Source organism: Pongo abelii, chromosome 1 (genome assembly GCF_028885655.2).
Source record: "Pongo abelii isolate AG06213 chromosome 1, NHGRI_mPonAbe1-v2.0_pri, whole genome shotgun sequence".
Taxonomy (NCBI): Eukaryota; Metazoa; Chordata; class Mammalia; order Primates; family Hominidae; genus Pongo; species Pongo abelii.
In genome coordinates this window covers 212,855,392-212,867,578 of record NC_071985.2, presented here as the reverse complement: position 1 = coordinate 212,867,578, position 12,187 = coordinate 212,855,392, and the positions used below count along the sequence as shown (strand labels likewise).

Below are 12,187 nucleotides of genomic sequence, written 5' to 3'. Positions count from 1 at the left end.
AATTTTTAAAAGACCTGATCTCACCTGCTCTGAGTCAGGATGTACTTGCTGCCTGCCTCTGGCTGGATATCTCTAGTTGTCTAAGCACCCCCACCCCAGCTTCTCAAGAGTGTGTGCTCCTTGGCCCAGGCATGTGGCTTGTGGGGCCTGCCATAGAAATTGATACAAAATAGGGAGGAGGAAGACTAACACAGAGCACCTGCTATGCCCCAGGAGCTTTACATACTATCTCATTTAATCTTCACATTAACCCTGTGAGGTGGGCGTTATCCCCATTTCACAGATGAGGCTCAGAGTGAAATGAGGTTCCAGGACTGTGCCAAAGGCCAAGCCTTTTCCCTTAGATTGTGAAGCCCCCCCACAGGACTGGCCTGGGATAGAGTGGGCAAGGGGAGGGCTGTGTCCTAGGTACCCCCCTATGCGGGCACAAACAGGGTGGCCTGGATTTATTTCTGGCTATATCAGGACACTCAGTCCCAGCACAGCCCCTCCCAGCACAGCCCCCAGGACAGTCAAAAGCTGGGCCCTTTTCTGGCCTCAGTGAGACATGGCCCTATTTTCCACAACAAGGGGTCTGCTTTCCTGGGTCACAGGTCCTTCGAGAATCTAATGAAAATTCAGATGCTCTTCCCAGAAGAATGTACTCACGATTGTAGGGAGCTGCAGAAACCCTGGAGGTCCCAGGCAAAAGAACCCTTTTTCCAGAAAGAACTTCCCTGGGACAGCCAGGCCACAATGGCAGGGAGGGGCCCCAAGTGACACTGTCAGAGGGTCAGAGAAGGGGAGCTTATCTTAAAAGCAGTTTATTGGGCAGCTTAATGTGGAGTGGCCTTCCTTGGGCCACAGACCAGCCAGGGGTGGGCAGTGCAGGAAGACCTGCTGTGGGACCCCTGTGCCACCCCATGGGGCAGGGCAGTTCTTAGGAAGTGGGGCCAGTCAGACAGAGGCACAGTTCCTTCCCAGCTGATATTGAGCTTCTTTCACGTGGCAGCTGCTGCCCTCTCCATCAGGGCTGGTGAAGGCTGTGAAGCAGGTCTGAGGCTTTGAGGCAAAGACCAACACTGGTGGGCATGGGTGTGGGCTCCGTGGCAGGTGAGCAGACGGAAACACTGATGTGGTGTGAACAGCTGGAGCAGGCCTCTCTAAGGAGGACTATACAGCCTCCAAGGGGCTCCTGCCCAGGGCAGAGGTGGGCTCTCGGGAACAGGGAAGAGAATGTGTCTTCCCAGGGCTGAGGGAGCCCTCAGGCCCCGGAGTGCTGTGTGGCAGGTGGGAGGAGGCCTGGTTGGGGCTGCCCTGGGAGGGCCTGGCAGTCTCTAGATGCCTATAAGGCAGGCAACGGCAAGCAGCTGTGCTCACAGAGGCTCACTGCCAAAGTTGCTTTTGCTTTTCTTACGCTTGGCCTTGGTGAAAGGGATGTCGAGGGACTCGAGGCGGAAGGGCCGGGGCTGGGGCATTTCAGCGGCCTGGGTGGGTGGGATGGCAGAGTTGTTGCTGAGTGGGCAGCTGAGGCCTGGTGGCGAGTTGTGATGTGCTGTGGGGAAGAGGGCAGAGGTGCTGGTAAGCCAGGAGAGCAGGGATGGAGAGAAAATGCCCCAGGTGGGTAGGATGGAGAGCCTGGCTCACCCCACTCCCACTCCCCCTGCCCAGCCAGAGGCCCTGGCCCTGCAGCTGGGACCCCAGGCTCTGCGAGGCTGCTCTGGCTGAGGTCTCAGACCCAGCAACTATGTCTGCATCCAAAGAGGCTGGGCTGGGGAGTTGGGGTTTTAAAGCCTCAGACTGAGGCCGCCTGGGATCTCAAGCCAGACAAGTCTGGGTTCAAAGCCCAGCTCCACTGCTTCCTATAACCTTAGAGAAGCTGCTTCGTCTCTGAGCCTCAGTTTCCTCATCTGCAACATGGGCACAATGCCAGGCACTCAATCCTATTTCCCCCCCAGCCACCCCACCTTATTCCTCAACTCTACCCATTCTGTCTCTTAAATAACCTCAATATATAGAACTCAAATTTGCTCTTTTTTTTTTTTTGAGAAAGGCTCACTCTGTCACCCAGGCTGGTGTGCAGTGGCACTGTCTCAGCTCACTGCAACCTCTGCCTCCCGGGTTCAAGCAATTCTCATGCCTCAGCCTCCCGAGTAGCTGGAATTACAGGCATGCATCACCACACCCAGCTAATTTTTTTTTTTTTTTTTTTTTTTTTTTGAGACAAGGTCTCACTCTGTCAGCCAGACCGGAATGCAGTGGCGCGATCTCGAATCACTGCAACCTTCACCTCCCAAGCTCAAGCGATTCTCCTGCCTCAGCCTCCTGAGTAGCTGGGATTACAGGCACGTGCCACTACCACCCGGCTAATTTTTGTATTTTTAGTAGAGATGGGGTTTCACCATGTTGGCCAGGCTTGTCTCGAACTCCTGGCCTCAAGTGATCCACCCGCCTCAGCCTGCCAATGTGCTGGGATTACAGGCGTAAGCCACCGCACCTGGCCAATATTTGCTTTTTATTGCTATTTTATTGGACGCTCTGCGGGCTTTGCTTTCAGTTTTAAAGGCAGACGAAATGAAGTGATGCTAAATTCTTAAAAGCGTGTGTTGCATTTGTGGCCCTTGATAAGTGAAGTCAATCCACATTTGGAGGAAGTCACAATGCTGGCGTGTGACTCGCCAGGAAGCTGGCGCCTAACTAGTGAGACCTAACCCGTGCATCCCCAGCCAGGCCCCTGAGCCATGCACTGAGTGCCTACTAGGGGCCAGGGGAGACAAGAGTGGAGCAAAGAGGAGACTCTGTACTGAGCACCAGTCCCCGGGCTGGGCCGTTTCCTCACCTCGGATCACCTAATCCTAAAAAGTTGGTGTTACCCACCTCATTTTGTAGCTAAGGAAACTGAGACTCCGAGAGGGAAAGGAGTTTTGAACCCAGGTCTCTCTGACTTCAAAACTATCCCCTTCATGCCTCTCCCAGTTGTGTGGAGAGGGTGGGGACAGGGGAGGGACACTCACTGAGGCTCTTCCTGGCGTCTGTGCTGAGGATCTGGCTGGCCCGCTTAGACCGGAAGTAGTTGCTGGCAATGTTTTCACTGTTGCTCCGACTGAGCATGAGCCTGTAGCGGTCCTCCTCCTGCCGAGATGCAGATGCCCGTGGTCATGCCCCATTGTTTGTGCACAGGGCTCCGCAGCCTCTGGCATCCTGGGGCAGTGGGGGCCGCCCCAAGCCTCCCCCAAGTTGTCACAGGGCTGGAGCAGGCACTGCCCACTCTGGTGTACTCTACACTGTAGATCCTGGACTCGGGGGTGGGATCCCAGGCAGCTCGGGGCCAGGAAGTCACGGTCTCCAGCCAAGCCTGCATCCGGCCTCTCCTTCCTTGACATGGAAGTGCCTTATTCTGTCCTACAAAGCTCAAAACAGGGTGTCCTGCCAGCTCCAACAGGGGGGCCAGGGTGATACACAAACCCCAAATCTATCACGACATGTTCATAGAACAGGCAATGCGATGCTATCCTCAGCTCACAGTTACATTTGTGATCATTAGAACTGGATTCCTAACCTTTTTATCACCAAGCGCTATTATTTTTCACCACTATTACGGACTTATTTTCTTCAGTCTAAATCTCCCTTTTCAGGGAATTGTCCTTCTTCCACTTGACGTCCCAGTGGGGTGAGCATTCATAGTGCCCTATACTACATCTGAGTCTCACCCCGTGGTTACACAGCTGGACATGTGACCCAGACTGCACCAATCACAGACCCACATCTTCCTAAACACAGTAATTGGTCCAAGAGTAGACACATGACCCAGGCAGAGCCAATCAGAATCTCTCCCCAAGCTCTAGTTTAAGGATGCTTTAACACAAGGGTCTCCATCCCTCAGGCCATGGACTGATACCAGTCCGTGGCCTGTTAGGAACTGGGCTGCACAGCAGGAAGTGAGTGGCAGCTGAGCAAGTGAAGCTTCATCTGTATTTACAGCTGCTCCCCATTGCTTGAATTATTGCCTGAGCTCCACCTCCTGTCAGATCAGTGGTGACATTAGATTCTCATAGGAGTGCAAACCCTATTGTGAACTGCACATGTGAGGGATCCAGGTTGTGCTCCTTATGAGAATCTGATGTCTGAAGATCTGTCAGTGTCTCCCATTACCCCCAGATGGGACCGTCTAGTTGCAGGAAAACATGCTCACGGCTCCCACTGATTCTACATGATGGTGAGTTATATAATTATTTCATTATATATTACAATGTAATACTAATAGAAATGAAGTCCACACTAAATGTAATGCACTTGAATCATCCCGAAACTTTCCGACCCCCCACCCCGTCCTGACCTGTGGAAAAACTGTCTTCCACAAAACTGGTCCCTGGTGCCAAAAAGACTGGGGACAGTTGCTTTAACAGACCAGGCCTCTCTTCCTTTTGGATCACCAATGGCCAGCAGCCATCCTTCCGGCCATGTGGAGAAAGCCTTCAGTTAGCATACCAAGGGAAGCAGGAACAAGAGGTGAACACATAGGCCAGGAGCGGTGGCTCACGCCTGTAATCCCAGAACTTTGGGAGGCCAAGGCGAGTGGATCACCTGAGATCAGGAGTTCGAGACCAGCCTGACCAATATGGAGAAACCCTGTCTCTACTAAAAATACAAAAAAATTAGCTGGACGTCGTGGAGCATGCCTGTAATCCCAACTACTCTGGAGGCTCAAGCAAGAGAATCGCTTGAACCTGGCAGGCAGAGGTTGTGGTAAGCTGAGATGGCACTCCAGCCTGGGCAACAAGAGCGAAACTCTGTCTCAAAAAAAAAAAAAAAAAGGTGGCCGGGCGCGGTGGCTCACGCCTGTAATCCCAGCTCTTTGGGAGGCTGAGGCGGGCGGATCACAAGGTCAGGAGATCGAGACCATCCTGGCTAACACGGTGAAACCCTGTCTCTACTAAAAATACAAAAAATTACCCAGGCGTGGTGGCAGGCGCCTGTAGTCCCAGCTACTCGGGAGGCTGAGGCAGGAGAATGGCGTGAACCCGGGAGGCGGAGCTTGCAGTGAGCCCAGATTGCACCACTGCACTCCGGCCTGGGCGACAGAGCGAGACTCCGTCTCAAAAAAAAAAAAAAAAAGAGGTGAAGACAGACACAGACCCTGACTGTTACAGACCCTGACTGTTTCAGCCCCTAGATCCAGCCATCCCTGAAACTGGTCCACTTACATGAACTAAAAAATTCCCTATTTTTCTTATGGTTGTTTGCTTTGGTATCTATCGCTTGGAGCTGAAAGCATTCTGACATAACCTCTTTGTGGTCCCAGATTAAGAATGTCTTTTTTCCTGGCAGCAACTTTCCCTTTTTTATGAAGCTGCCAATCAAGCTCTAGACCACCGTGAGTGGCCCCTTGCAGCCTGAGTTGCTCAGCCAGAGATGTGCGGTTGGAATTCATTAGCCTAGGAGTGGTCTTATCATAACTGTAAAGGTATATTCTATATGGGTTTTCTGAAATATTTGTAATGGCTTAAGGCAAAATCAGCTAATTATGGCATACAGACCAAATCTGGCCTGCAGACTATTTTTGTAAATAAAGTTTTATTGGAACACCATTCATTTGTGTATTACCTGTGGCTGTTTTTGTGCTACAGTGGCAGAGTTGAGTGGTTGTGACAGAGACCACATAGTTCACAAAGCCCAAGATATTTATGATCGGGTCCTTTACAGAAAAAGTTTGTTGACCCCTTGTTTTGAACAAAACTCTTAGAGTTTCTCTATTAACTTAGCTGGTAGTTACTGTCCCCAGCAGCCACCAGAGGCCCAGACACAAGGACACCAACAGGGGGTCCAGCTGGCTGGGTCCTTCTCTGGTGGCCCTGCCTAGCCTGAGGATCTGTAAATAATAACAACTTTCATATCATTGTTCATGGAGTTGTGTCATGGAAGCTGTGCTTGCTGACCAGGCCACCCCAAGGGACTGGTGGACTCCCTGCTGGTGCCCTTCTGTCTGGGCCTCTGGTGGCTGCTGGGGACAGTAGCTCCCAGCTAAGTTAACAAACTTGAAGAGTTTCATTGAAAACACCCCGCTTGGCTGGGCACAGTGGCTCACGCCTATAATCCCAGCACTTTGGAAGGCTGAGGCGGGCAGATCACGAGGTCAGGAGATCGAGACCATCCTGGCTAACACAGTGAAACCCCGTCTCTACTAAAAATTCAAAAAATTAGCCGGGCGTGGTGGCAGGTGCCTGTAGTCCCAGCTACTTGGGAGGCTGAGGCAGGAGAATGGCGTGAACCTGGGAGGCAGAGCTTTCAGTGAGCCGAGATCACGCCACTGCACTCCAGCCCGGGCGACAGAGCGAGACTCCATTTCAAAATAATAATAATAATAATAAATAAAATAAAATAAAATAAAATAGAGGCCGGGCGTGGTGGCTCATGCCTGTAATCCCAGCACTCTGGGAGGCTGAGGCAGGAGGATCACAAGGTCAAGAGATCAAGACCATCCTGGCCAACACAGTGAAACCCCATCTCTACTAAAAATACAAAAATTAGCTGGGCGTGGTGGCACGCGCCTGTATTCCCAGCTGAGGCTGAGGCAGGAGAATCGCTTGAACATGGGAGGCAGAGGTTGCAGTGAGCTGAGATCGCACCACTGCACTCCAACCTGGTGACAGAGCGAGACTCCATCTCAAAAAAAAAAAAAAAAAAAAACCACCCATGCTTTAAGAACATGCATTTCTGTTGCACTACAAAATATAGGAGATAGGTCTTGCCACTGAGCTTAGAAAAAGAAAAAAAAAAAAAAAGAAAATGAGAGAGGGGAAAATAAAGTGACTTAGGAATCCCAATTACTGCTTCATGAACCCTGTGAGGACCCTTTTGGTCTGAGGATTACCAGCAGGAAACCAGAATGTGCTGCTTGTCCTCTGAGTTTGAGGCTGAAGCCTTTGTCCTTCACTGGCAAGATGGGCCACCAGGAACCATCTACTTTCCCTTGGTATTTATGACTGTGAGTATCTTTGAATGAGGGCCAGAGGGGGTTGAGGGTCTAGGTGCCAATGGAGGGACATGAAAAGGATCCAGCCTTGGCCCCTTCTTTAATCCTTAGGCGGGAGGAAAGTGGAAGACCAGCTCTCTGCAGTAACGCCGACCCACGGCACTGGGGGCAAACCCCTCCCAGACCCCAACACCCCACTCCCTCTCCTGGGGTCCTCACCATGTTCAGCTCGCCGTTGTCTGCTGCAGAGGTTTTGCAGGCTGGTTTGTTCTGTGGCCCGGTTGAAACTGCTATGAGAAAACAAAAGCTGAAGTCACTGCTGCCTGGTGCAAGGCCTAGAGGAGGGCACAGGTGGAGGTGGGGGTCAGGCCTGGCTCAGGCTTAAACAGGGGAGGACACTTCCCAGCCCAAGCCAAGGGATAATTTTAAGAAACAGACAGCAGGAGGGGCTCAGACACCAGAGAAGACCCTCATCTGCTTCCAGGCAAGACAGCAGCCAAGGGGCTTCCAGGCAAGACAGCAGGCAAGGGTGGGGACAGACAGGAAAGGCTGCTGCATCCCAGAGCATGTGGGAAATGGAACGGGCTGGGGTCTCAGCAGGGATGGTGTCAATAAACATCAGAGATGTCGGACCTGGATGAACACTCTGAGCAAGAGGGAGGACTCCTGGGGGGCACTGCGGGCTCCCCAAATGGGCAGAGTCAGGTCCGTGGCTGGAGAGAGAGCCACAGCATGTCTGGCTTCACTCTGAGACTCATCAGAGGTGAGGAGGCTTTCAAGGTCATCTTATCCAACCCCTTCTTTGTAAAGAAGCCCAGAGAGGGACAGTGATCTTCGGAAGGCCACACGGGAGGTCAGCAGCAAGAGCGGAAGCTGAACCAGGCCTGAAACTCTGAACTATGGGTTTCAATCCATGGTCCTCCCACTCACTGCTGTGACTGTGACTTTGGACCCTCTGAGATTGTGTCCTCCTATGTGAAATGCGTAGAAAACCTGTCCTTCTCAGGGCTGTTGTAAGGATGAACCAGTGACAATGCTGATTAGGATAACAATAACATGCAGCGAGCACTCACTATGTGCAGGCACTGCTGTAAGGGTTTCATGTGTATTAACACATTTCTGGTTTTTGTTTTTTCGGGCTTTGTTTTGAGACAGGGTCGCACTTTGTCACCCAGGCTGGAGTGCAGCGGCACGATCTTGGCTCACTGCAGCCTTGACTTCCCGGGCTCAAGCGATCCTCTCGCCTCAGCCCCCCAAGTAGCTGGGACTACAGGTACATGCTGCCACACCTGGCTACTTTTTCTATTTTTTTTTTTTTTAGAGACAGGGTTTCACCATGTTGGCCAGGCTGGTCTCGAACTCCTGGACTCAAGCAATCTGCCAGCCTCAGCCTCCCAAAGTGCTGGGATTACAGGCATGAGCCACCATACCTGGCCTATTAACACATTTCAAGCCTTACAGCAACTTTAAGAAAGGTGCTGTTATTCATCCCCATTTCACAGATGAGGACACCGAGTCCCAAAAAGGGCACACAGGGAATGGTGCTGCCAGAATTCCAACCCACATCTGTCTGCCTCCAGAATACACCACTTTCTCAGAGTCCTGATGCATCAGGTACCCAGGGTCACGTGTCTGCTACACCCACAGCCTGCAAGGAGAGGCCCACGCTCCCTGCCAGTTTGCAGGATGGTAAGCTGTGAAGGAGGGAGGGGAGGGCAAGGGCCAGCCAAGCTCCTGACCTACTGGGAGGCTGGTTTTTGTGATGACGGGATGTGGGATCTTCCAGAAGCCGTTATCTTCGTCCCAGCAGGACTCACGCCGAATCTTCTCCAGGTTGCTGTAGTTACAGTCCCTGCGAATCAGGGGCTGCACCTGCTCCAGGAGCTGCTGCAAGAGCATGGAGTCACGCTCCTGCCGGCGGATGGTGGCCAAGTAATCAATCTTCTCCAGCTGAAACTCGGACTGCAGATCTTTGATCTCCACCTCTGCTGCCCGAAGCTGAAAGCAAAGGATGACAAGCAGTGAGCAGGGAAAGATACCTCCCCTTCCATCTAACCACCCTGTCCACTCACTGTCCTGCCAGCAGCCACACATCATCTGTTCATTGGCCTGATCAGCCATCCATTCTCATCCCCACCATCCATCCAGCCATCCTTCCCTCCATCCATCCATCCACCTCCTCTCACACCCACTGATCCTTCCGTCTATCCAATCACCCTGCTGCCTCTCCACCCAGCATTTAAATGAGCACCTAATGTGTCCCCCCAGCCCTGCAAAATGTAGGGGAAAAGTTGATCAACAATCCCAACAGCCAGCCCCTCAGTCACTATCCCCCATTGTATATTTTATTCAGGAGCCTTTGAGAAGTCCCCACATCCAACACCACCGTTCTAAAGGATATCAGAGAATTGCACAAGTGACATCTCTAAGGAGGACAACAGGCATAAACTCTCCGACTTGACAATCCTCACTCTCCCACTGCCACAGCCCTGTGTTACGGTGTGACAAACACTGGACCTAAACAATGGACCTAAGAATAAGACCCACCTTGATCTGATCAAGGGTTCCAGATTCTTTTGGTCTCCTGCTCAAGTCTGCCAGACCGGTCCCTCTGGTCCCTCCTGAGCACAGGTGAGTGCCAGCCCCAGCCATAACCACCCTCTCCCTGAGCCCCAAGACTCCCTGGGGCACAGCCTGTTTCCTCAAAGAGCAGGTACAGTTTGATTAGTAAAGAAGGATGTTTGAGGCCAGGTGTGGTGGCTCACACCTGTAATCCCAGCACTTTGGAAGGCTGAAGCGGTCGGATCACTTGAGGTCAGGAGTTTGAAACCAGCCTGGCCAACATGGTGAAACCCCATCTCTACTAAAAATACAAAAAAATTAGCCAGGTGTGGTGGCGCACGCCTGTAATCCCAGCTGTTCAGGAGGCTGAGGCAGGAGAATTGCTTGAACCTGGGAGGTGAAGGTGACGATCACACCAATGCACTCCAGCCCGGGCGACATAGTGAGACTCTGTCTCAAAATAAATAAATAAATAGATAGATAAATAAAAATAAAAGAAGGATGTTTGAATTCATGCACTGATACCCATTTGAGAACAGCTGGCAGGACATGGGTGGGCAGGACAGCCACAGAGAGGCTGGTGCACAGGGGTTTCAACTAGATTAACAATGTTCCATTTATTTTGTTTGTTTGTTTTAAATAGAGATGAGGCTCATTTTGTTGACCAGGCTGGTCTCAAACTCCTGGACTCAAGCAGTTCTCCCATCTCAGCTTTATGAAGTGCTGGGATTATAGGCGTGAGCCACAGTGGCCCAGCCTGCTCCATTTTTTTTTTTTTTTTTTTTTTTGTGAGACAGATTCACTCTGTCACCCAGGCTGGAGTGCAGTGGCATGATCTCAGCTCACCACAACCTCTGCCTCCAGGGTTTAAGCGATTGTTATGCCTTAACTCCCAAGAAGCTGGGATTACAGGTTTGAGTCACCACACTCAGCTCATTTCTTGTATTTTTAGTAAACACAGGGTTTCACCATGTTGGCCAGGCTGATCTCAAACTCCTGACCTCAGGTGATCCACCCACCTCGGCCTCCCAAAGTGTTGGGATTACAAGTGAGCCACTATGCCCGGCCCTGCTCCATTTCTTAGACTGGGTAGTAAGCACATGGTGTTAGTGGGTATAATAATCATATATTTTTGTACATCTGGAATCACTCACAATAATTTTTGTTTGTTGTTATTTTTTTAGAGACAGGGTCTCACTCTGTTGCCCAGGCTGGAGTGCAGCGGCACCTTCTCAGCTCACTGCAGCCTCGACATTCTGGGCTCAAGCAATCCTCCCACCTCAGCCTCCCAAGTAGCTGGGACTACAGGTGTGAGCCACCACACCTGGCTAATTTTTTAATTTACTGTAGAGACAGGATCTCCCTGTGTTGCCCAGGCTTGTCTGGAGTTCCTGGCCTCAAGCAGTCTTTCTGCCTCGGCCTCTCAAAGTCCTGGGATTACAGGTGTGAGCCACCGCACCCAGCACGATAATTTTTATAACAGTTTTCTTGAGACATAATTCATATAATTCATATGCCATTCAATTCTCGCTCTGTCACCAGGCTGGAGTGCAGTGGCGTGATCTTGGTTCACTGTAGCCTCGACCTCCCAGTCCTCCCTCTCTCCCAGTCCTCAGCCTCCTGAGTAGCTGGGACTGCAGGTGCATGCCACCACATCTGGCTAATATTTTTAAAATTTTTTGTAGAGGCAGGGTTTCCCCCATGTTGTCCAAGCTGGTCTTGAACTCCTGGGTTCAAGCAATCCTCCCACTTCGGCCTCCCAAAGTGCTGGGATTGTAGGCATGAGCCACTGGACCATCCAATTTATCCCTCTTTTTTTTTTTTTTTTTTTTTTTAAGTAACTTGTGCTTTTGGTGTCATACCTAAGAAACCACTGCCTAATCCAAGGTAACAAAGATTTACACCTACGTTTTTTTCCAAGAGTTTTACAGTTTTGGCTCTTACATTTAGGTTTTGATCCATTTTGAGTTAATTTTTGTATGGAGTGTGAGGTAGGGGTCCAACATTATTCATTGGCATGTGAATATCCAGTTGTCCCTGGCACCATTTATTGACAAGACTGTCCTTTCACCACTGAATTATCTTGGCATCCTTATCAAAAATCAATTGACAGGCTGGGCGTGGTGGCTCACTCCTGTAATCCCAGCACTTTGGGAGGCCGAGGTGGGTGGATCACCTAAGGTCAGGAGTTCGAGACCAGCCTGACCAATATGGTGAAATCCCATCACTACTAAAAAATACTAAAATTAGCTGGGCATGGTGGCATGCGCCTGTAGTCCCAGCTACTTGAGAGGCTGAGACAGGAGAATTGCTTGAACCCGGGAGGCAGAGATTGCAGTGAGCCAGGATCACGCCACTGCACTCCAGCCTGGGTGACAGAGCAAGACTCCGTCTCAAAAAAAAAAAAAAAAAAAGGGCCAGGCGCGGTGGCTCACACCTGTAATCCCAGCACTTTGGGAGGCCGAGGAGGGCGGATCACAAGGTCAGGAGATCAAGACCATCCTGGCTAACACAGTGAAACCCCGTCTCTACTAAAAAATACAAAAAATTAGCCGGGCATCTTGGTGGGTGCCTGTAGTCCCAGCTACTCGGGAGGCTGAGGCAGGAGAATGGCGTGAACCCGGGAGGCGGAGCTTGCAGTGAGCCGAGATCGCGCCACTGCACTCCAGCCTG

General features: G+C 51.2%; 1 protein-coding gene across 8 annotated transcripts in view; it reads right to left on the bottom strand.

Annotated features, from left to right (window-relative positions):
- Nucleotides 1–787: 787 nt before the first annotated feature.
- The window catches only part of KIF17 (kinesin family member 17), a 53,692-nt gene continuing 42,292 nt past the window's right edge, over nt 788–12,187 (bottom strand). For 3 of the 8 annotated variants that reach the window (XM_024250865.2, XM_054546888.2, XM_054546890.2), the window contains 4 exons: nt 8,692–8,950; nt 7,172–7,239; nt 2,994–3,111; nt 788–1,534 (listed from right to left, as the gene is read on the bottom strand). In XM_024250865.2, coding sequence (XP_024106633.1) covers nt 1,356–1,534; nt 2,994–3,111; nt 7,172–7,239; nt 8,692–8,950 — 624 coding nt within the window. In that variant the 3' untranslated portion in view covers nt 788–1,355. Of the gene's footprint in view, nt 1,535–2,993; nt 3,112–7,171; nt 7,288–8,691; nt 8,951–12,187 lie in introns of all 8 variants that reach the window. The other 5 variants (XM_054546886.2, XM_054546887.1, XM_054546889.2 and 2 more) reach the window with 2 other exon arrangements.